At 66.4% G+C, this 17,993-nt stretch overlaps 2 protein-coding genes and 1 pseudogene across 4 annotated transcripts; 2 read left to right on the top strand and 1 right to left on the bottom strand.

The window, feature by feature from the left end:
- The first annotated feature begins 103 nt into the window (after positions 1-103).
- Positions 104-3,989, top strand: LOC148050130 (U3 small nucleolar RNA-interacting protein 2-like). Its single transcript, XM_087744215.1, has 12 exons — positions 104-405; positions 479-594; positions 694-767; positions 877-918; positions 1,152-1,278; positions 1,496-1,620; positions 1,873-1,965; positions 2,067-2,167; positions 2,270-2,404; positions 2,593-2,767; positions 2,889-2,962; positions 3,053-3,989. The coding sequence occupies exons 1-12, from the start codon at positions 158-160 to the stop codon at positions 3,156-3,158; spliced, it is 1,416 nt and encodes a 471-aa protein (XP_087600341.1). The 5' UTR covers positions 104-157; the 3' UTR covers positions 3,159-3,989.
- A 401-nt stretch (positions 3,990-4,390) lies between these two features.
- LOC148050129 (metabotropic glutamate receptor 2-like) lies at positions 4,391-7,987 on the bottom strand (annotated as a pseudogene).
- A 112-nt stretch (positions 7,988-8,099) lies between these two features.
- LOC148050128 (maestro heat-like repeat family member 5) lies at positions 8,100-17,597 on the top strand. 3 transcript variants are annotated; one of them, XR_015701393.1, is made up of 23 exons: positions 8,100-8,221; positions 8,603-8,688; positions 8,848-8,970; positions 9,346-9,425; positions 9,678-9,795; positions 9,929-10,015; positions 10,601-10,705; positions 10,992-11,172; positions 11,446-11,531; positions 11,800-11,949; positions 12,152-12,306; positions 12,433-12,580; positions 12,706-12,884; positions 12,973-13,110; positions 13,299-13,413; positions 13,679-13,816; positions 14,422-14,598; positions 15,060-15,215; positions 15,690-15,791; positions 16,099-16,201; positions 16,469-16,522; positions 16,774-17,250; positions 17,407-17,597. XR_015701393.1 is itself a non-coding variant. In XM_087744297.1 (22 exons), the coding sequence occupies exons 1-22, from the start codon at positions 8,101-8,103 to the stop codon at positions 16,848-16,850; spliced, it is 2,679 nt and encodes an 892-aa protein (XP_087600423.1). In that variant the 5' UTR covers position 8,100; the 3' UTR covers positions 16,851-17,597. The 3 variants fall into 3 exon arrangements, 2 of the variants coding, with proteins under 2 accessions (XP_087600423.1, XP_087600424.1); XM_087744297.1 differs by having other exon boundaries at positions 16,774-17,597; XM_087744298.1 differs by lacking the exon at positions 9,929-10,015 and having other exon boundaries at positions 16,774-17,597.
- Positions 17,598-17,993: the final 396 nt, after the last annotated feature.

The following is a 17,993-nucleotide window of genomic DNA, read 5'->3' as shown; positions in this document are numbered from 1 at the left end:
CAGCGGGGCCGGGGCAGGAGCGCGCTGCCGGGCAGGGGGAGGCGGGGCCTCAGGGGCGGTGGGAGGCGGGGCCCGTCCGCCTGCAGCCAATAGGCGGGGCGGGGGCGTGGCCTGGCCGGCCGCAGGCGGCGCGGTGGGCACCACGTGTGGCGGCAGCATGGCGGCGGCGGCGGGCGGCCGGAGGGCCAAGGCCCCGCGCGGGGCGGTGGCGAGGGCCGGGCCGGGGCGGGGCGGGGCGGGGCGAGAGAGGGAGGGGGGCGAGAGGCACTGCCCCGGCGGGGTCGCTCCGGCGGGTGTTGCCGCGCCTGTCCCCGTCCCGCAGGTCCCGGGCGCCGAGGGGAGGCCGCGGGCGGCGGCTGGCCGGCCCGTCGACGAGGAGGTGCCCAGCGACTCCGAGCCGGAGAGGTAAGGGCTGCGGCGGGGGGGATGGCGGTACCGGTGGGGGTGCCGGTGGCGGTGCTCACGCCTGTCCCCGCAGCCCGTCGTTGGGGCGGCGGCGGGAGGCGGCGGCGGCGGAGGAGGAGGTAGAGGAGACGCCGCAGGAGAAGCAGCTGCGCCTGGCCAAGCTGTACCTGGAGCAGCTCCGCCAGTACGGTGAGCCCTACCCGGCCCCGGTGCCGGTGCCCCGGCGGGGCAGAGAGGCGGGCAGCCCCCGGTGCTGAGCCCGGCCCTCATGCCCCGTGTCCGCCGCAGAGGAGGAGCGGGCGGCGGCAGAGGAGGAAGAGACGCCCGCGGATCTCATCGGCGGCCGGCTGAAGGAGGACGTGGTGAGCAGGGAGCAGGGCGCGTCCCCTCGGTCCCGGTGGCGCCGGCGGGCTCTGTCCCCCGCCCGCGGGGCCGGGGCCGCCTCCGCTGAGCCTCCCGCTTCTTCCCCAGCTCGAGCAGAAGGGCCGGCTGCAGCGCCTCGTCGCCAAAGACGTAAGTGCCCAGCGCTGGGGGGCTGCCGGACTGTAAGTGCCGGCTTGGGGGACACTCAGGCATGGCCACGGCTGGTACCCCGACTTGCCATGCCAGCTATGGGACTGTGGCCCTTCTCCCGCCCGGCGTGCCGGCTGCTGGCGCCCTGGAGAAGGAAGGGTGCTGTGCTCGGGTGCTCCCAAGCCTGGGGAAGGGACCGGGGCAGCCCAGCTCACATCCCGCTCTCCCTGCAGGTGCAGCCTCCGGATCCAGCCAGCGTCCGCGTGCTGCGGGGGCACCAGCTGCCCGTCACCTGCCTGGTCATCTGTCCGGATGACAGGTTCATCTTTTCTGCTCCCAAGGACGGCTCCCTCATCAAATGCAAGTGTTCCCCCGGGGCCACGACCGGCTGTTCCCCCAGCCTGAACCCTGCGGGGACCCTGCAGCAGCAGGACCGTGGGTGCCTGTGGAGGTGGCTTGGCCCCTGGCCCCTCTGGGGATGTGCACAGGCATCGCTTTGGGCTCTGTGGGAGGCTCGCTGATGCTTTCCGGAGTGGTGGGAGGCTCCCAGGGGGTGACGGTGGTGCCTTTCCCGTAGGGGAGGTGGAGAGCGGGAAGGGGCTCTGCGTTGTGGCCGGGGGGAAGAAGGGCGCTGAGGAGCGGCACAGGGGGCACGCGTCGCATGTCCTCTGCGTGGCCATCTCATCGGATGGCAAGTACGTGGTACGGGCGAGGGATGCTGGCGCTGCCATGTGGGGCGGAGAGGTGGTGGTGGGGAGTGCATCTCCTCCCGGGGTCCTGGGGAGCCGTATCTCGTGCCCAGGTATACTTTGCTGGGTTAAAGCAGCCCGTGCCTCCGCCGGAGTCAAGAACGGGTCCCTGGGACCCCCCAAAGCACATGGGGTGGGAGCAGAGGCTGGCACGGGCCGCAGGTCCCCGAGGAGCAGGTCTCGGGTATCCCCTGTGTTCTGCCAGGCTACGGGAGACAGGAACAAGATGATCATGATCTGGGATGCAGCCACCTGCAAACGCCTGCGCATCTTCACCGGGCACCGCGATGCCGTCTCGGTGAGTCAGGGGCGTCAGCTGTGACGCCTGTGGGCGTCACCATCCTCCCTGGTGCCCCTCACCGCTGCCCCCCAGAGGGACGTCTGTCTGTCCATCCGCAGGGCCTGTCCTTCCGGAAAGGCACGTACCAGCTGTACAGCGCCTCCCATGACCGCTGCGTCAAGGTCTGGAACGTGGCGGAGAATGCATACGTGGAGACCCTGTAAGACCTGGGAGGGGGCACCCCGCTGACCCCCCTCGCCGGGGGCAGGCGCTGTGGCGGAGGGCCGTGCCCGCCGCAGCTCTTTGCCACCTCTCCCTCCAGTTTCGGGCACCAGGACGTCATCACAGGGCTGGACAGCCTGAGCCGGGACTGCTGTGTGACGGCGGCGGGACGGGACGGCACCGTGCCGCTCTGGAAGATCCCCGAGGAGTCAGAGCTTGTGTTTTACGGGCACCAGTAGGTCTGGGGTGGGAGAGGGGGCTGCGGGCAGGCGGGTCCAGCTGGGGCGGCGGTGTGAGGGTGCCAAGCGTCACCAGGAGCCTGCTGGCACTTTGGGGACACTGACGCCCTGGTGAGCCCTTGTCTCCTAAATGGAATCCCAAAGCACGCTCGGCAGTGCTGGTAGTTGCCTGTTCTCTTCGTAGGGGCTCCATCGCCTGTATCCAGGGGTCTGGGGGGGCTGTCCTGCTCCCTTCCCTGGGTCAGGATGCACAGCAGGAGTCTCCTCTCTCTGCCCCAGGCTCCCCCAGTGCCAGCGTGAAGCCCTGGAAGTGTGGTGAGGGATTTCGGAAGCTGGAGCCCCTCTGCGACATCCCCTTGGTACGGATGGGGAGGTTGGGGATGCTGAAGCTGGGCTGGGGGTGTCTCTTGGTGGGGGCTCCCCTCCCCGGGCGGCAGGAGGAGACAACGGGAGCCCCTCACCCTGCCCTGTCCCTTCCAGGTGGGTTTTGTCAACAGCCTCAAGTTCTCTGCAGCCGGCGACTTCCTGGTGGCCGGCCTTGGACAGGAGCACCGGTACCGTCCCCGTTCCCTGCCACTGCCCGGGGGCGGCCCCCTCTGCGCTGCGGCCCGGCCGAGGGTGACCCCCATCTCTCTCATCTGTAGGCTCGGCCGGTGGTGGAGAGTCAAAGCAGCCAAAAGCAGCACCTGCATCATCCCCCTGAAGCGGAGGGCTGCAGCCCCCAGCCCCGAAGCCCCCGACAGCTCCTAGCCCCCTGGCCCCGGAGCTGCGTCCCGCGTCCTTCATGCGACCACCCTCCTGGGGCCGGCAGGGCACGAGTGGGGGGAGTCACATGGCCCCCCGCCCCTGCTGGCCCCCATATCGTGCTGTGGCTCTGCCCTCTGCGAGGGTCTGCCCCCTTCCCTCAGGTTCAGATGGACATGAGCTCTGGAAGAGTCCATTTTAAAAAAAAAACACCAAACCAAACCAAAACCACTTTATTTACATAAATTACAAAAAAAAAAAAAATCACGCTCTTGCGCATGGAAAAAATCTACTCTTAAAAACTTGGTTGGGCTCAAATACCTGGGTCCTGTTAGTTGCCCTCAGCCCCCGCCCGACCCCCCGGGCTCTGCAGGGGCCGGGGGGGCAGCGGGCGTTGAGCCCCGCTCCTCTGCCCTGTCTCCCACGAAGGGGTGAGAAGCACCATGCAGAGCGAGCGGGGGGACGGAGGGGGCTTGGCCCCAGCCTGGCAGCGCTTGGCGGCTTTGCCGGGGCCGAAAAGGAGGAGGAAAAGGTGAAAACGTGCAAAGGGCCTGGGGCGGGGGGGTCCTCTGCTGGCCCAGGGAGGGGGGACGTGGGACACGGCTTGGCACAGGGGGGACATGAAAGGCCCCACCCCAGGAAATGGGGGTGGGCGATAGGGCGAGGGCAGTGGGTGCTGGGGCAGGGCTCGGCGTGGCTCGGCGCAAGCGAGGCGTGACTTGGTGTGGAGTCGGGTTGTGCACGGCGGCTTGGGGCAAGGGGCTTGCACCACAGCTGGTGCAGGGGTGGGGAACGTGCACCACGGCGCAGTTCAAGGGCCGGGGTCTGTGCGCTGCGGCTCAGTGCAAGGGACGGGGGGCACATTCACCGTGGCTCGGGGCAGGGGATGGAGGGGATGATGTGCACCTCAGCTCAGTGCAAGGGACAGGGACCTGGACCGTGGCTTGGGGCAAGGGACAGGGGGACACGTACCAGGGCCCAGCGCAGGGGATGGGGGAATGCGCAGAACGGCTCAGTGCAGGTGACGCAGGGGACGTGCACCACGGCTCAGCGCAAGAGACGGGGGGACATGCGCCATGGCTCGGTGCAGGTGACAACAGGGTCGTGCGCCACGGCTCAGTGCAAAGGACTGGGGATGTTCGCCACGGCTGGGTGCGGGGACAGGGGGTAGTGCACCAGGGCTCAGGGCAGGGGACAAGGGATGTGTAACGTGGCTCAGTGCAAAGGAAGGGTGACAACGTACCATGACCCAGCGCGTGGGACGTGTAGCTCGTGCTGGGGCGGGGGCCGAGCCTCCCGCCTGCCTCTGGCCCCTGAGCGGGCGGTGCCGCGGGCGCTGCTCTCCCTGGGGAGGGAGCCGGGGTGCAGTGCGGCCGCGGGCAGGAGCAGCACCACCACCACCTGGCCTCCCCGTCCTTCACAAGGACGACGTCGTGGAGTCCACCACCTCACGGCCATTGCACACCGTGGGCACGTACTGTGAGGCCGAGCCTGGCCGGGAGGGCAGCAGTCAGGGGCAGGCTGGGGTCCGGCAGCACCACCCCGCCCAGGGCATCCCACTGTGGTGGGCAATGGGTGCCCAGGGTGCTCTGTCCCCCAGGGCTGGGGTGGAGGGTGCCCAGGGTGGCCGTGTCCCCCCAGGGTGAGGATGGGCCCCCAGGAGCGGTCCCCCCCCAGCAGACCATGCTGCAGCCTTGGGGCTCGCAGCCACATGAGATGGGGGGAGATGGGGGATTGGGACACAGCCAGGGCTGAGCCATAGGGGACACAGCAGCCTCTATCCCCCTGTTCCCAGCTGTGCCCTACCCTGCACCCCTGTTTCCTTCAGGGGCCCGTGCTGGGGTGCCCCCAGCTCCCTGCCAGGAAGGGGGTGCTGCCCCCCAGCCCTTCCCCAGCCCCCCTGCACTCACCGTGGGACTGGCTGGAGCTGGCGCCTGCCACGCTGAACCGAGCGGTGCCCACGCGGTGGCTGGCCACGTTCTTCTGGGGTTGGAAGAGTATGAGGCGGAGCTTGGGGGTGAAGAGGCAGCCAAGGACCACGGTGCCGCTGAGGCTCACTGAGACGCACATGGTGGTGGTCTGGACCTGGAGACAGCGGTGCGCATCAGGTGCTGCTGCCACCAGCCCTCTGCCCTGAGTGGGGCAGGATGGAGCCCTCACTGTGGCACCAGCCACCTCCCACCGGGCAGAGCCTGCTGCCTGCACCCCGCAGGCACATCCCACCCTGCACTAGGTCCCTCCATCAGGGTGGACCTGCCGGAGACCCGTGGGCAGAGGATGGGCACTGCCCTGATGGGGACACGCTGCTCCTGCAAGGGGGGTGCACCCTGAGCCGCACCCCGCCCAGCCTCACCAACACCCCTCATCCCACTGCCTGCTCCCACCAGGGGATACAGGTCCTCTCCAGAAGCCCCCGACCGCAGCCACCCCCACACAGTCCTCCAGAGCTGGCAGGGCACCTTGCTGGGGGGTTGAGGTGGTGCAGGGTGCACCCCACGCTTCTCCATCCCCCGCACTGCTCAGCTTCCCAGGGACCAGGCGGGCCCTGGGGTTGGCATTCCTGCGCTGGGGCTGAAGGGTGGCAAGCACTCCTCTGCAGTCAGGTCAGAGGGGGTCTCTGGAGGTCTCAGGGGCGTTTCCCATCCTCACCCTAGCAAACAGTCTGCCAAGGGCAGTCCTTCTCCCCAGGACTCGTTACCCCCTCAGCCACGCTTCACCCGGTAACGAACGCCCCAATGCAGAGGTGACCATCACCAGGTCCATGGCCGAAGACCCTTGCCCAGGCCCACGCAGTACCTCTTGTCAGGCTCCGTCTCCTTGCCTGTGCCGGGGGTCTCCACCAGCAGCCCGATGATGACGATGATCAGCTGGCAAGAGATAAGGGCCATGCAGATGACCACCTGTGATGTGGGGCTTATGAACCGGGGGCGCTGGACCCCCTCCTTCACCCCGCTGAAGATCCTGGCGATGCGATTCGTCTTGGTCAAGAGGGCCGAATAGCAGACGGCAAAGGACGTGCCCAGCCCCAGACGCCGGAGCGTGCACACCTCGGTGGAAGGCTTTGCGATGAAGATGAAGGTCATGCTGTAGCACACAAGGACCTCGCTCAGGAGAATGTAGCAGAGCTCCCGGCCTGAGGCCTTCACGATGGGGGTGTCATTGGTCTTCACAAAGACTCCAAAAACAAAGAGGGTGGAGAGAAAACCCAGGCAAGAGATAGTGACGGGACCAATGGCCCAGGCGTCTTTCCAGCGGATATACTCTTGGGGCAACTCGTAGCAGCCGTTCAGGGTCTCATTGGGCCAGTAACCGAGACCGCAGTCCATGCAGGTGAACTCATCCAGCAAGTACTTGTAGGGCTGGCAGGGGATGCAGATCCAGCAGCACATGTCTCCGGGCTGCATGCTCTTTATCTCATTCTTCTTGCAGGGGTCGCTGCACTGGGACACAGGGATGGAGGTCTCAGCCCAAGGGATGAGGCTGGTGTTGAGGATGAGCCCCTCAGCCCAGTAGCCCACCTTCTGATACTGATACCGCCCGTCCATGTGGTGATAGTTGAAGATGTTGTAGCGCCCGATGCCATCACCGTAGCGGTCAAATCGAACGACACTCTTGGTGTCTGCTGGCCTGAACGGAGCTGGAGGGAGAAGAAGGGGAGACGGTGACTGCCATGGGGCAGGAGAGTGCTCGCTCCTGGCGTGGAGGCAGGGCCCCTTCAAAGGGTCACATCCCACCATGGTCACAAGCAAATGTCCAACCTGTTGCCTGCCTTCACTCTCATAATTGCTGCCTATGCACACATTAGGAGCAGGAAAGCAACGGTTGAGAACTATCTCCCCACATGCCTAAATGCTCGGCAGCCCCAGCCAGCTCTGCAGGGACAGAGCGGGATTTTTCAGCCTCCATGGCTCTCAATGACACCTGGGTAGCTGGGCTCAGCCCAAGTCACAGAGGACAGACACACTTCTAATTCATCCCCAACTATGCAGGTCCCTGATCAAGGTTCTCCCTCCACTTTAATCCCTGAAATGTGAATAAATCATGGTGCTTCCAAGTGAGGTCTCCAAGGCCTGACGTTCCTGGAGGGGCCCCTGTGGGGCCGGTCCCACCCAGCTCTAGCAGGATGGAGTTGGTCACCAGCTTCTCCACACTGGGGACAGAAGGCCTAGATTGCCTCCCAAGGGTGATGGTGAGCTGTTGGCATCTTGGGACAACCACAGCCCATAGCACAGGGGTCCCCAGGTGTGCGCAGGCTGGAGGAACCGGAGGGCTTTGGGTCAAATACGGGTCTCCTTCCTCCTCCCCGTCCCTCCACCCATCCCTTTCCAGTTAGGCAGCCGAACCTTGTCTCCATCTCTGGACTCACCATCAAAATTAACATTGAGCATAAAGTCCTTGTAGAACCTCTTGCCATTGACGGGTTTCATGGCGTCGCAGAGCTTGGTGGTGTTGGGGCAGAGTGCCTGGTGCATGCTGTGGAGAGAGTGGGCCATGGCATAGACCGCATTGACCACAAACGTGATCTTGGACTCTGGCTCAAACTTGCCTGTCTTGAGGGAGTACCGGCTACAGTCCTGCGTGTGGAAGCTGCACTTGAACTTCTGCTCCCAAAACTCCCGAAACCAGGGATTTCAGCTGTTATTGTAGGGGTTGAGGTTACGGAAGTAGGCAGCAAACTCTTTAATGGGGTAGGCTGCCAGCTCGATGGTGATTGCTCCCTCCGCCACTGCTTCACTGCCAGCCACCACGCTCTCCAGGGCTCCCCACCCATCACTGGCCACCCACATGAAGGACACGTTGGCTCTCTGGGCAGCTGCCAGCAGCTCCCGGACAGGGGGGAGCAAGGAGCCCCCAGGCACAGCCACCTCTGCCCCACCGCCCCGGCAGGGCCGCCCCAGGGGGCGCAGGGTCCTTCTCAGCCCTTTCCTCCCTCCCTCCCTTCGGCAGGATGGCGGGGAGACCCCCCGGCCACCCTAGGCGGGCCTGGGAGGAGGAGGACAGAGCTGCCCCAGCTCCCAGCTCCGGGCCAGAGCCCAGTGAGATGTGTATGGTTGAGCCGCTGCAGGCAGGTGAGTGTGTGGGCGCTGCAGGCAGGGGGCTGCCCACCCTGCTCTGCCCTGTCCCAGGCTCACATCCCCCAGGCAGGCTGGCATCGGGGCTCCCACGGCACCGTGGCCAGGGAGCCAGCCCTCTCATGGCATCCCGGGACAGGGACTCTCCCTGCCCCCCAGTGCCAGCGTGTCCCTCACCTGGGCACGCCAGGGCCCCCTCCCCGTGCTGCCCTCCAGCATCGCAGCTCTGCCCCTGGGGCACACAGGGGACACCAGCATCCCAGCCTTGAGCCAGGGCTGGTGACATCGCCGGGAGCTGGGCAGAGGGCTCGAGTGTTCCCCCCTGCCTGCCCCCCAGCCCTGCCTGCCCCCCAGCCCTGCCTGCTCTCTCTCTGCCAGATTCAGGCCCCTCTGCCTTGGCTCTGCCCAGGGAGGAAGCGCATACCCTGGGCATCATCCGAGCCTTCCTCCGGAGCAGACCAAAGGTAACCTCGGCCAGTTCTACGAGGCGGCGCCCGTGTCTCCTGGCCAATCTTTCTGAGCCCATCCCGTGCTCACAAGGTGCTGGGGGCTGTGCTGGCCTCCCCCCAGCTCTCTCTCCCCCCTGACACTGTCTGTCCATCTGTCCCCTCCCCGGCTGGCAGCAAGAGGCTAAGAAGCTGGAGTTTCTGGCCTCCGTCCGCACCATCTGCAGCACGACCAGAGTGCACTCTGCCATGTGGGACATGCTTTACTTCTGCCAGCTGGAGGTGGCGGAGGCCATTGAGGTGAGGGGACAGCCAGCCAGGCTGAGGCAGGGGCAGCGTGCAGTGGCATGGCCCTGGGGGCAGGAGAGGGCTCGGCCAGGCAGCGGGGTGTGGATGAGCACTGCTCCGGGTCTCCATCCTTGTAGATGCTCCAACGCCACCTGGGTGGCCCGGCTGGAGCCGAGGCTTGGACCCGATGACATTTGCAGGTCTCTCGGCCAGCCTGTGGCTCCGTAATGGGCACAGCCCTTCCCACCGCAGGGCTTGGGACCGCTGGGTGCTGGGTGGGGAGGGGGTGCCAAGATGGGGGCACCTGGGCTCTGCCAGCCCCGCGGGCTCTTGCTGGCCAAGGGAGACTGCCCATCCCGATCCGTCCCACCCTGCTGTGCTCCACAGGTGCTGCTGCGAGAGGAGCCCGCCGACCACCTGGACACTGCGGTGCGGGAGCAAGCCATGCTGGCCATCGGGTCCATGAGGTAGCTGCCCCAGCCCCCAGCTTGGCCTTCCCGGTGCTGGGCGATCCCAGGTCGGGGGCTTCCCCAGTCCTGGGTCCACGAGGGAGGCAGACAGCAGGGCAGGGGTTGCCACAGGGTTTTCCCCCCAGAGGCGGGTGTCCGTGTCATGGGGAGTTGAGATGTCCCCTGCGGTGTGGGGATCGGCCCAGGTCTCCAGCCCCGGCGTCTGCTTCCTCCTTGCTGGATCTGAAGAGCAATTCTCTGTCCCCACAGCCAAGCGGGGCTGCTTCTGCAGGAGAAGAGCAGCAGCCTCCTCCAAATCTGCTTCTGCAGCATCTTCCACCTGCCTCCGCAGGACAGCCAGGGACCCACGGCTTTCCTCTACTCCCAGGTACGGCACAGGGTGAAACACAGGGACCTCCCCCACCCCGAGGCCCCCTTCCTGGGCACCGCAGGGCCACAGACATCCCCCCCCCCAGAGGCTTCCCCTTGGGGCTGGCCCCAAGACTCTGTCCGCCTCACAGACCCTGGTTGCGATGGACAGCATGCTGCAGGCACTGGTAGGCAGCGCCGGCGCTCTCGGCATCCTGGAGCTGCAGAAGATCTTGAAGGTCTGGCCTTGGCACAGGGTCGCCACGGGCAGTGACCCCCGGGTTGAGCAGTGCCCCCTGCCCAGTGCCTGGTGCAAGGAGGGGGGCAGGGAACATCCCTCCTTCCCTGCCGTGCCGTGCCCCCCACCCAGCCCCCTGCCTCCTGGCTGCTGCCAGAGCCCCTTCTCCTCCTGCCCCAGCCTGCCTCACCCCTGCAGCCTTGCCCACTGCCCATCCTGCCCAACACTCCCTCCCAGATGGACCTGCCTGTCTGGCAAGGGGAGCCCAGCCCTGGGGCTTTCCCCTTCCAGCTTCACCACAGGCCATATCCCAGAGCCCGCACTGCAGGTCCCCAGGGAGGTGGTCATCCCAAAGCCTTGGGGTCCTCGGGTGGGGGGCGCAGGCACTTTTTTAGGTGGGAGTGAGTGGAAAGCAGCAGACGCAGCAGCAGGAGTGGGATGTGGCGACCTGCCTGGCCGCAGCAAGTTGCCGCGAGGGGCAAGAAGGACACGTGCCCCATCCCGGGCGCTGCCCCGGAGCAAGCCTGGCTGTGCTGTGCTGTGCCATGCCACCTCCCTGGCACATCAGCAGCTTTTCTCCTCCCAGCTCCTGCTGTCCTTCACCAACTCCCAGCTGGCGGCAGTGCAGGAGAGGGCCGTGGCACGGATTGCCAGGCTAGCCGAGTTCATCACCACCTGCCCCCTGCTGCAGGTACGGAGCTCCTGGCCTGGGCAGCCCCAGTCCCCCGTCCCTGTGCCCCTGAGCCCCAGCACCTCCCGGGGAAGCTGGGCACCCAGTCAGCAGGAGGTCAGGAGCAGGAGTCTTTGCCCTGCCCCTGTCCTGTCCATGCTCTCTCCCAGGGCAGAGCAGGGCTGCCACGGGCACAGGCAGGAACCTGGGTCTGGCAGCCCTGCCCTGCCCTGCTCTGGGCTGCTGCCTGGCTGCTCTGGGAGCAGCTGGGGCTCACCTTGTGCCCATGCTGCCGCTCTTCCCCCAGCTCTGCCCCTGCTTTGCGCAAGCCACGGTCAGACATCAGTGCTCCAAGACACGTCAGTTTGCGATGCTGGGGAAGCTGGTGGGGCACCTCACCCTCTGCTGCACCTGCAAGGACAAGGGGACCCGCCACGCGGCTGCAGAAGCTCTCAAGCACCTGCACACCTTCGTCCTGCAGCAGAGAAGTAAGAGAAGCTGTGTCGGGCTGGGTCCCCCGAGGCGTGGGCAGCCAGGGGCCACTCTCCTTGGCAAGAGAAAGCTTGATCCAACCCGCCTGCCCGAAAAGCCATTTCCCCTCACCCCTGCTCACAGTAGCCCTGGACCCTGCCTGGTTTCTGCTCCCCAGACCCGTCTGGCTGCCCTCTTTCTTTGCCGGAGACTTTTCAGCCCGATGCTCTCAGACTGCACCTCCAGCTCTGCACCCTTTCTCTGAGAACCCTGGTTTTGCTCCTCCCCAGGCAGGTGGCACTGGCTGCATGCCACAGGGCAGGTGCAGGAGCCCTGGCAGCTTTCACAAGACGGCTGTGCCAGCGAAATCTTCTTGGTAAGAAGTGCCTTCGGCTCCTGGCCAGGGGGGTCGGCATGAGTGAAGGGACACCCAATGCATGGGGATGATGGGAGCTCGTGCTGTTTCTGAGCAGGGGCTAGGCAAAGGCCCCCAGCGAGCTCCAGTTCCCCACGGGACCCTGACCCCCGCTGTCGGTCTCCTCCCCAGCGCACCCTGACTCTGCGTCTCACTCTCACTGCACAGCTGAGATGCTCTGGGTGACGCTCTAGGTGACAAACCTTCCCTCCTCTCCTTCATCTCGCAGATGTTCACAAAATACCTGCGACCCTCCGACCAGGCAGACATCATCCTCGTGGCCATCGAGAGCTTCAGAGACCCAAGCATCTACAGCATCAGTGTGGCTGCCCACATGGTGGACATCCTTGTGGCAGACCCTGCCTTCCAGCCAGGGCAGGTGAGGAGCCCGTGGGTGGCATGGCCGATGCTCCAGCCCAGCGGGGGACCTTTCCTCCCCCGGCTCTGCGCCTGGCCAGCACTGACGCTGTCTCAAGCCGGCATACTGCAACGGGCACGGAAGCACCTCCCAGTGGGAGCTGGGTAAACGGCCACGCTTGCCCTGCTGAACATCCCCACTCCCACCCATGTCTCCCCTCCAGGTGCTGAACATCATGCGGGCCATCTACAGAACCCTGCCCTCCGTCAAGGCACTGGTAGCCCTCAACAGCTTGGACAGGGCCCTGCTGGCGCTGATGGGCAAACATCCCAGCGAAGTGGTGGCCAGCCTGCTGCAGTGCTCCCCAACGTGCACCCCGTACGGGGCCCACCATTCTTTGGGGCTCCTCTCACACTGGGAGGGGGGCCCCAAGACCCTCCTGAGGGACTTCAGCCCGGCCATGCTCCGGGGTGTCCCCGCTGACAGAGCCCTGGTTTCCTGCAGTGTCGCCGTGGCCATGTGGAAGACGATGCTGTCCGAGCCCCAGGCTGCAAAGAAGGTGCTGCAGGAGCTGCTCAGCATGCTGATGAACCAGTCGCTGCGCGAGACCTCCCCCTCCCCTAAGGATCACCCGCGCATCTGCTCCCTGGCTGTGAGTTGCTGACCTCCGGGGCTGCTCTCAGCTGTCCGGGGCCACTGCTCCCCTTCCCTGCTCACCCCAAGCCTTGACCTCCCCAGGGGCGCAGGGACATCTTGGTGTTTGGGTGTCTTCTGCAGGCAGCCAGGGCGATAGGCGAGATCCTCCTGCAGCCCACCTGCCTGCAGCAGGTGGAGGCGATTTTCCCCCAGTTTTTCCTGGCGCTGCTTTTCCAAGCGTCGTTCACCACAGAGCTGACGCTGCAGGAGGTGCACATCTTCTGGAAGGAGCACCAACAGGGTCTGCTCACTCCCATCAGGTGCTCCATCCCTGCCCTCTCATCCTTGCCAGCCACCCGGAGCCAAGCCAGGGCTCCCAGTGGGAGCTGAGCATTTCTTCTTGAGCAGGTCTGCGGTGCAGTCCCTGAGAATGCTGCTCTGCAGCATGGGCTTTGAGAGCCAGGTGCTGGCCATTGAGGCGCAGGGTGGCTGGGACACCCTGCTCAGCGCCCAGACCCACCTCATGGGAGTGCAGATTGTGGCCAGGTGAGAGCCCCTTCTCCCTGCTCCTCGGGGACTGGGCACCCCATGCCACCCCCTCCCTTGGGGCTGATGGCAGGTGTCCCCGTTGCTCAGAGAAAGTGCTGCAGACTGGTGATGTCCAGACTGGTGCAACCCCCAAAGAGATGTGCCTGCCTGGCTCAGGCCTGACAGTGCCTCCTTCCCCCTGCCAGGGAGATGATGAAGACCCCAAGGCCCCTGCGCTCCACCATCTTCTGCCATCTGGCAGAGCTCCTCAGTGTGGAGGACCCCACCTGGGAGATGATCGCCATGGTCTTCCTCATCGAGGTGAGCCTCGAGGCGGCACTGCTCCAAACTCCCTCCAACGCTCAGCTCGCCCATGCCCACCGCTGCGGGGGGAGCTGGGGCGGTGGGTGGGCTCCGGTTGGTACCACGGAGGAGCAGGCGAGCAACCGGTGCGGTGTGGTGTGGGGCACGGGGGCTCTCCGCAATCCCCGCCGCCTCCGTCCGGGTTTGGTCTTGCCCCAGCGTCCTTGCCCTGAGCTGATGGTTGGAGGCAGCACCACCCCAGCTTCCGCTGCATGCGTTTCAGATGCTGGGCTGCACCGACCTCAGTGAAGAGCTGGACCGTGCCCTGGAAATCTTCCCCATGTATCTGCGGAGCCAATGCTTGGGGATGCCCAGCCTGGTGCTCAGGGGCATCCTCAGGCTCACCGAGAGGCCCGACGCGGTGAGTAGGGGACAGCCGGGACAGCAGCCCAGGGTGGAGCAGCGGGCAGTGGGTAATGCGGCGGCTTAGGCTTTTCTGGGCATCGGGAGCTGTGGCGGCTGCAGCCAGCTGTCCTGCCTCCCTGGCCCTCTGCCCCATGGCTGTGCCGTGCAAGGAGAGAGGCAGCAGTGCCAAGGGAACCGGGCTCCCGCTGCCAGCACGTCCGGGCAGGGATGCTGGCAGCAGAGCGACCAGCCTGAGCATGGGGTCTGCAGAGCCTGACCGGGGGGTGCTGAGCCCCAGGGTGAAAGGCAGTGGCTGTGGTGGGGGCTGCTGGCAGCTTGGGCAGCTTTGCAGGCAGCGCTGGTCGCCCACCAGCCTGCCCAAGGGGTCTGGTGGAGAAGGGGGCAGCCGAGGGCTGGCAAGGAGCCAGCGCTGTCTGTCCTCCCCCTCTGCGCCCTGCTCTTCCCATGGCCATGCCGGTAAGCCCTGTCTGCTGGGACCTTGCCCTCGTAACCCACGCTGCCTGCTGAGAAGCCAGCGGGGAGGCCAGTGTTCGCGGAGAGGGTTTTCACCCCTGCGATTGGTCACTGCTTTACAAAAAGGAGGTGGCGTGTCTCACGCAGGCAAAGAGAACCCTTGTCCTGCTGCCGCACATCATGGAGCAGCTGCAGGATGCCGACAGTGATGCCAGCGCCGTGGCCCTGTCCGTGCTCAGCCACATGCTCCAGCTGCTGGAGGGGAAGATGCCCAGCCTCACCGCCCTGGCACTAGCTGGCAAGCTCCAGCCGCTCTTCAGCAACGTAAGGCTGGGGGACAGCTCCGTGCCCCCTTCACCCGACACCTCCATTCACGCCTCCCGCTGCAGCCCCCGTGCTCTGCAGGGGGACGCTTTGCCCCACAGCCCCCAGACCCCATCGCTGCCCTCGGTGGCTCCGTGCTGCGTCCCAAACCCCCGGCATGGACTCACCCCGGCTCGGCCTCCCTGCCGCGGTGGGGACGGTGGCGGCAGGATGGCAGCAGGCGTGCTGAGCCCCACCAACGCGCACCCTGCCCTGGCAGCATCCCCCAGCCCTCCGCAGGGTCTCCCTCTCCGGACCCCAGCCCCGGGGACCCCAGCCCCCTGAGCAGACCTTCTGCATGCCGCAGCTCGCTGCCTTTTGGAACAGGGTTGCCTGCCGCTGTTTTGGGGACATCCATCTTCATGTCAGCCCCTTGCTCGCCATGGGCTTGGGGCTGAGCTCCTCCTCCCCTCCTCCCCCAGGAGTCAGGCACCGTGCGGGAGCTCTCCATCCTTCTCTTCCAAACCACGATGGGGCTCGTGGTGGGTGCCGAAAAGAAGAAGATGAAGACGGAGGTGTGGGACAGCGTACTGCCGCTGCTCTTTCACCTGCACGACCAGGACAAGAGTGTGGCTAAGGTGGGATCCCAACCTGACCGGTCCTTTGGGCAGGGCAATGCTGACACTGGACCCTTCAAATGTGTGTCACCATGAGGTTTAGCTTGCCGAGTCCCTAGGACCAGGCAGGGCCCACCTGCCTGCCCACTGCTGTCTTTTTCCTCCTGCTACCTGGGTGGATGGGGAGGTGGGTCCCTTTCCCACCCAGCTCCCTCCACACAGCCCCTGGCGTCGGTCCCTGCAGCCTCAGAGACTGGGTTATGGCTCCGCAGCATGCTGGGGCCAAAAGCTTGAAGCCCCAACAGGCTTCCAGCCAGAGAGGGTGGCTGCGCTTATCTTCAGCACCCTGGGGTGCTGAACCTGGTGGCAGCATCAGTCCCCCGCTGGTGTGTCTTCCCTGCACGGGCAGGGACAGGCTCTGAGCCCTGCCAAGAGCGGGGACACAGGGTCCTGTGACCCGAGTGGTGGTGGTGGCATCTCTCTGCTGCTCACCAGGCCTCCCTTGAAGCCCTCCGCAGCGCTGGCCAGTTCCTGAAGTGGAGGCAGCTGGCGCAGCTGGCCGAGATCACGCAGGCCTGGTGGATCAGCGAGTGCCTGGTAAGCACAGCCCCAATGCCGCCGGGATCCGACCTGGACGAACCCTGCCCCATGCCCAGTGCGGACCCTCCCGGAGCAGGCCCTGCTCCAGGCTGTCCTCTCCCCTGGGGTCCCAAAGGGGACCCTGCCACCAGGATGGCACCCCAGCATCCCTGGGGAGCCCTCTCTCTGCTCCCTCTGAACCCCGATGCCACATGGCAGGAAGCTGGGAATGTCGTGCTGGGGGAAGGAGGGTAGCCCTGGGTGGGGGGACGGGCCAACTGGGGGGCAGCTCTGTGCCAACCCTGCGCCCTTCTCCTCTCTCCAGCTGGCCAGGAACAGGAGGAAGGCCAAGGACTACCTGCGCCAGAGCCAGCCTTACCTGCGGAGCCCGCAGGAGCCCCTGCGGCAGGAGGCTGTCAGGTTCATCGGTGAGCCATGAGCTCCGGGGTCCCTTCCTCTCTCAGGGTCCCTGTGTCCCGGTGCAGGACCTGTGGGGCACCCCTTGACCCCCTCTCACGCCTGCCTGCGCAGGTGGGGCTGGAAACAGGCCCATCCGTCCTCTCCGCGATGCTGCACCCCGGGGTCAGCCCTCCCCGGGGAGCTGTGCAGCCAGGCGGGCTGGGTGGCGGGGTCCCCGATGGGCAAGCGGGGTCCCCTCCAGGCAGCAGGGTCCCCGACACGCTGCGTCCCCCCAGGGCTCATCGGACGGCAGGCGGATATGCGTGAGGAGATGGCGTACATCAGAGAGGGTGAGTGAGGGCAGCGGGGAGGAGGCAGGACCCCAGCACGGAGCTCCCCCACCCTGGGCGAGGGGGCTCTGCTCCCAGCGTGTCTGCGGGGAGGGGGCTGTTTCTGGAGGGGGCTATTCCTGACCAGCAGCCTCCAGCCGAGCCACTTGCCCCCTGGCTCCCTCCTGGCCCTGCGAATCACGGGGCGCAACGTGCCCTGCCTGGAGGGGACAGGGGGCTGTCACCTCACCCCTGCTGCTTTGCCCCTGCAGTCCTTCAGGGCGCAAGGAAAGATGCCAGCCCCATGGTCTCCTCCCTGGCGACTCAGACGGACCTCATCCTGCGATGAGGAAGGCTGAAGTCGGGGTTTAAGCTACAACAGCTGAGCTTACGGCTGCCGAGGGCGTGGACGAGGGGGCACTCGGCCCCCAGCGAGGACTGTGCTTGGGCAGAGACGAAGCAGCAGCCCCAGCCCCAGGACGCTCTGCAGGCCGGGCTATCTCCTCTTCCCAAAGTCTAACAGGAAAGAAGAGCCCTCAGCCCCAGAGGAGCCGGCGTCCTCCGGAGAGCAGCAGGACAGCCGCTCCTTCCAGCGGTCCAGGGCAAGACCTGCCCACGCGCTTCGGCTTCGTCTTTGCCACAAAGCACGAGCTTCTCTGCTGGGCGGCGAAAGAGAGGGGAGGAGAAGCCCAAGCCAGAGCCGAAGCCGAAGTTGAAGCTGAAGCCTTCCCTCCCCGGGCCACGCTGGGGTAAATCACTTTTTCTGCCTCCCACCATCGGAGGAGCCTGCGCTGCCTCGGGCTGACATGGCCGAGCCCGGGAGCTCCAAAGCCAGCGATGCCCTGGCTCCAGCGGCGTCCCCAGCAGGAAGGGCAGCGCAAAATGAAGTTTCATCACAAAAGCAGATTTTAGCTCTCGAGAGCATCGCCGGGACAGGCCCCCCGGCACCCGCCCCGGGCAGAGCCCCGGCCCCGGCCCAGCCAAGGACGGGTCCCTGGGCCCCCCCAAAGGACGTGCGACGGGACCAGAGGCCCTGAGGGGCAGAACAAGCTGATGACGATTTGGGTACGCCGTCCCCGCCACAGCGGCTCGGTGAGTGGGGGGCGCCGGCTGCGGTGCCGCTGGGGCCGTGGGAGGGCAGAGGGGCCTGCGCTGGCCTCCCCCCGGCCTGCCAACCGGGCCGTGTGCCCGGGGGGGGCTTGGGTCCCCTGCCGGGGGTGGCTGGTCCCTGGGGCCGGGCGGGGGGGCTCAGCGGGGCCCCCCCGCTCCCCCAAAGCCCCCGGAGGGCCCCAGCCCCGGCGCTCCCGGGGGCAGGGACGGGCCCCGGGCGGAGGAGGTGCGCCGAGGGGGCGGGGCTCGGCGCCGAGGGGGCGGGGCGGGGACGGGGCGGGGCGGAGGGAAGGGCGTCACCACCCGAGTGACAGCGGGGCCGGGGCAGGAGCGCGCTTCCGGGCGGGGGGGGCGGGGCCTCAGGGGCGGTGGGAGGCGGGGC

The sequence above is a fragment of the Nipponia nippon genome, unplaced genomic scaffold, assembly GCF_047370975.1.
Source record: "Nipponia nippon isolate SJK-2023a ecotype South Korea unplaced genomic scaffold, ASM4737097v1 scaffold_9, whole genome shotgun sequence".
NCBI classification, from domain to species: domain Eukaryota; kingdom Metazoa; phylum Chordata; class Aves; order Pelecaniformes; family Threskiornithidae; genus Nipponia; species Nipponia nippon.
Note: the sequence above shows the minus strand (reverse complement) of the source record. Positions and strands in the feature narration are given on the sequence as shown.

What these genes read in the sequence shown, in the direction of transcription:
- LOC148050130 (XM_087744215.1), top strand. Translation starts at nt 158, where the DNA reads ATGGCGGCGGCGGCGGGCGGCCGGAGGGCCAAGGCCCCGCGCGGGGCG. An exon ending in CATCGGATGGCAAGTACGTG is followed by an intron (nt 1,621 to 1,872) that starts GTACGGGCGAGG and finishes GTGTTCTGCCAG; the next exon opens with GCTACGGGAGACAGGAACAA. An exon ending in CTTGTGTTTTACGGGCACCA is followed by an intron (nt 2,405 to 2,592) that starts GTAGGTCTGGGG and finishes TTCTCTTCGTAG; the next exon opens with GGGCTCCATCGCCTGTATCC.
- LOC148050128 (XM_087744297.1), top strand. Translation starts at nt 8,101, where the DNA reads ATGGCGGGGAGACCCCCCGGCCACCCTAGGCGGGCCTGGGAGGAGGAG. An exon ending in GGTTGAGCCGCTGCAGGCAG is followed by an intron (nt 8,222 to 8,602) that starts GTGAGTGTGTGG and finishes TCTCTCTGCCAG; the next exon opens with ATTCAGGCCCCTCTGCCTTG. An exon ending in CTTCGTCCTGCAGCAGAGAA is followed by an intron (nt 11,173 to 11,445) that starts GTAAGAGAAGCT and finishes GCTCCTCCCCAG; the next exon opens with GCAGGTGGCACTGGCTGCAT.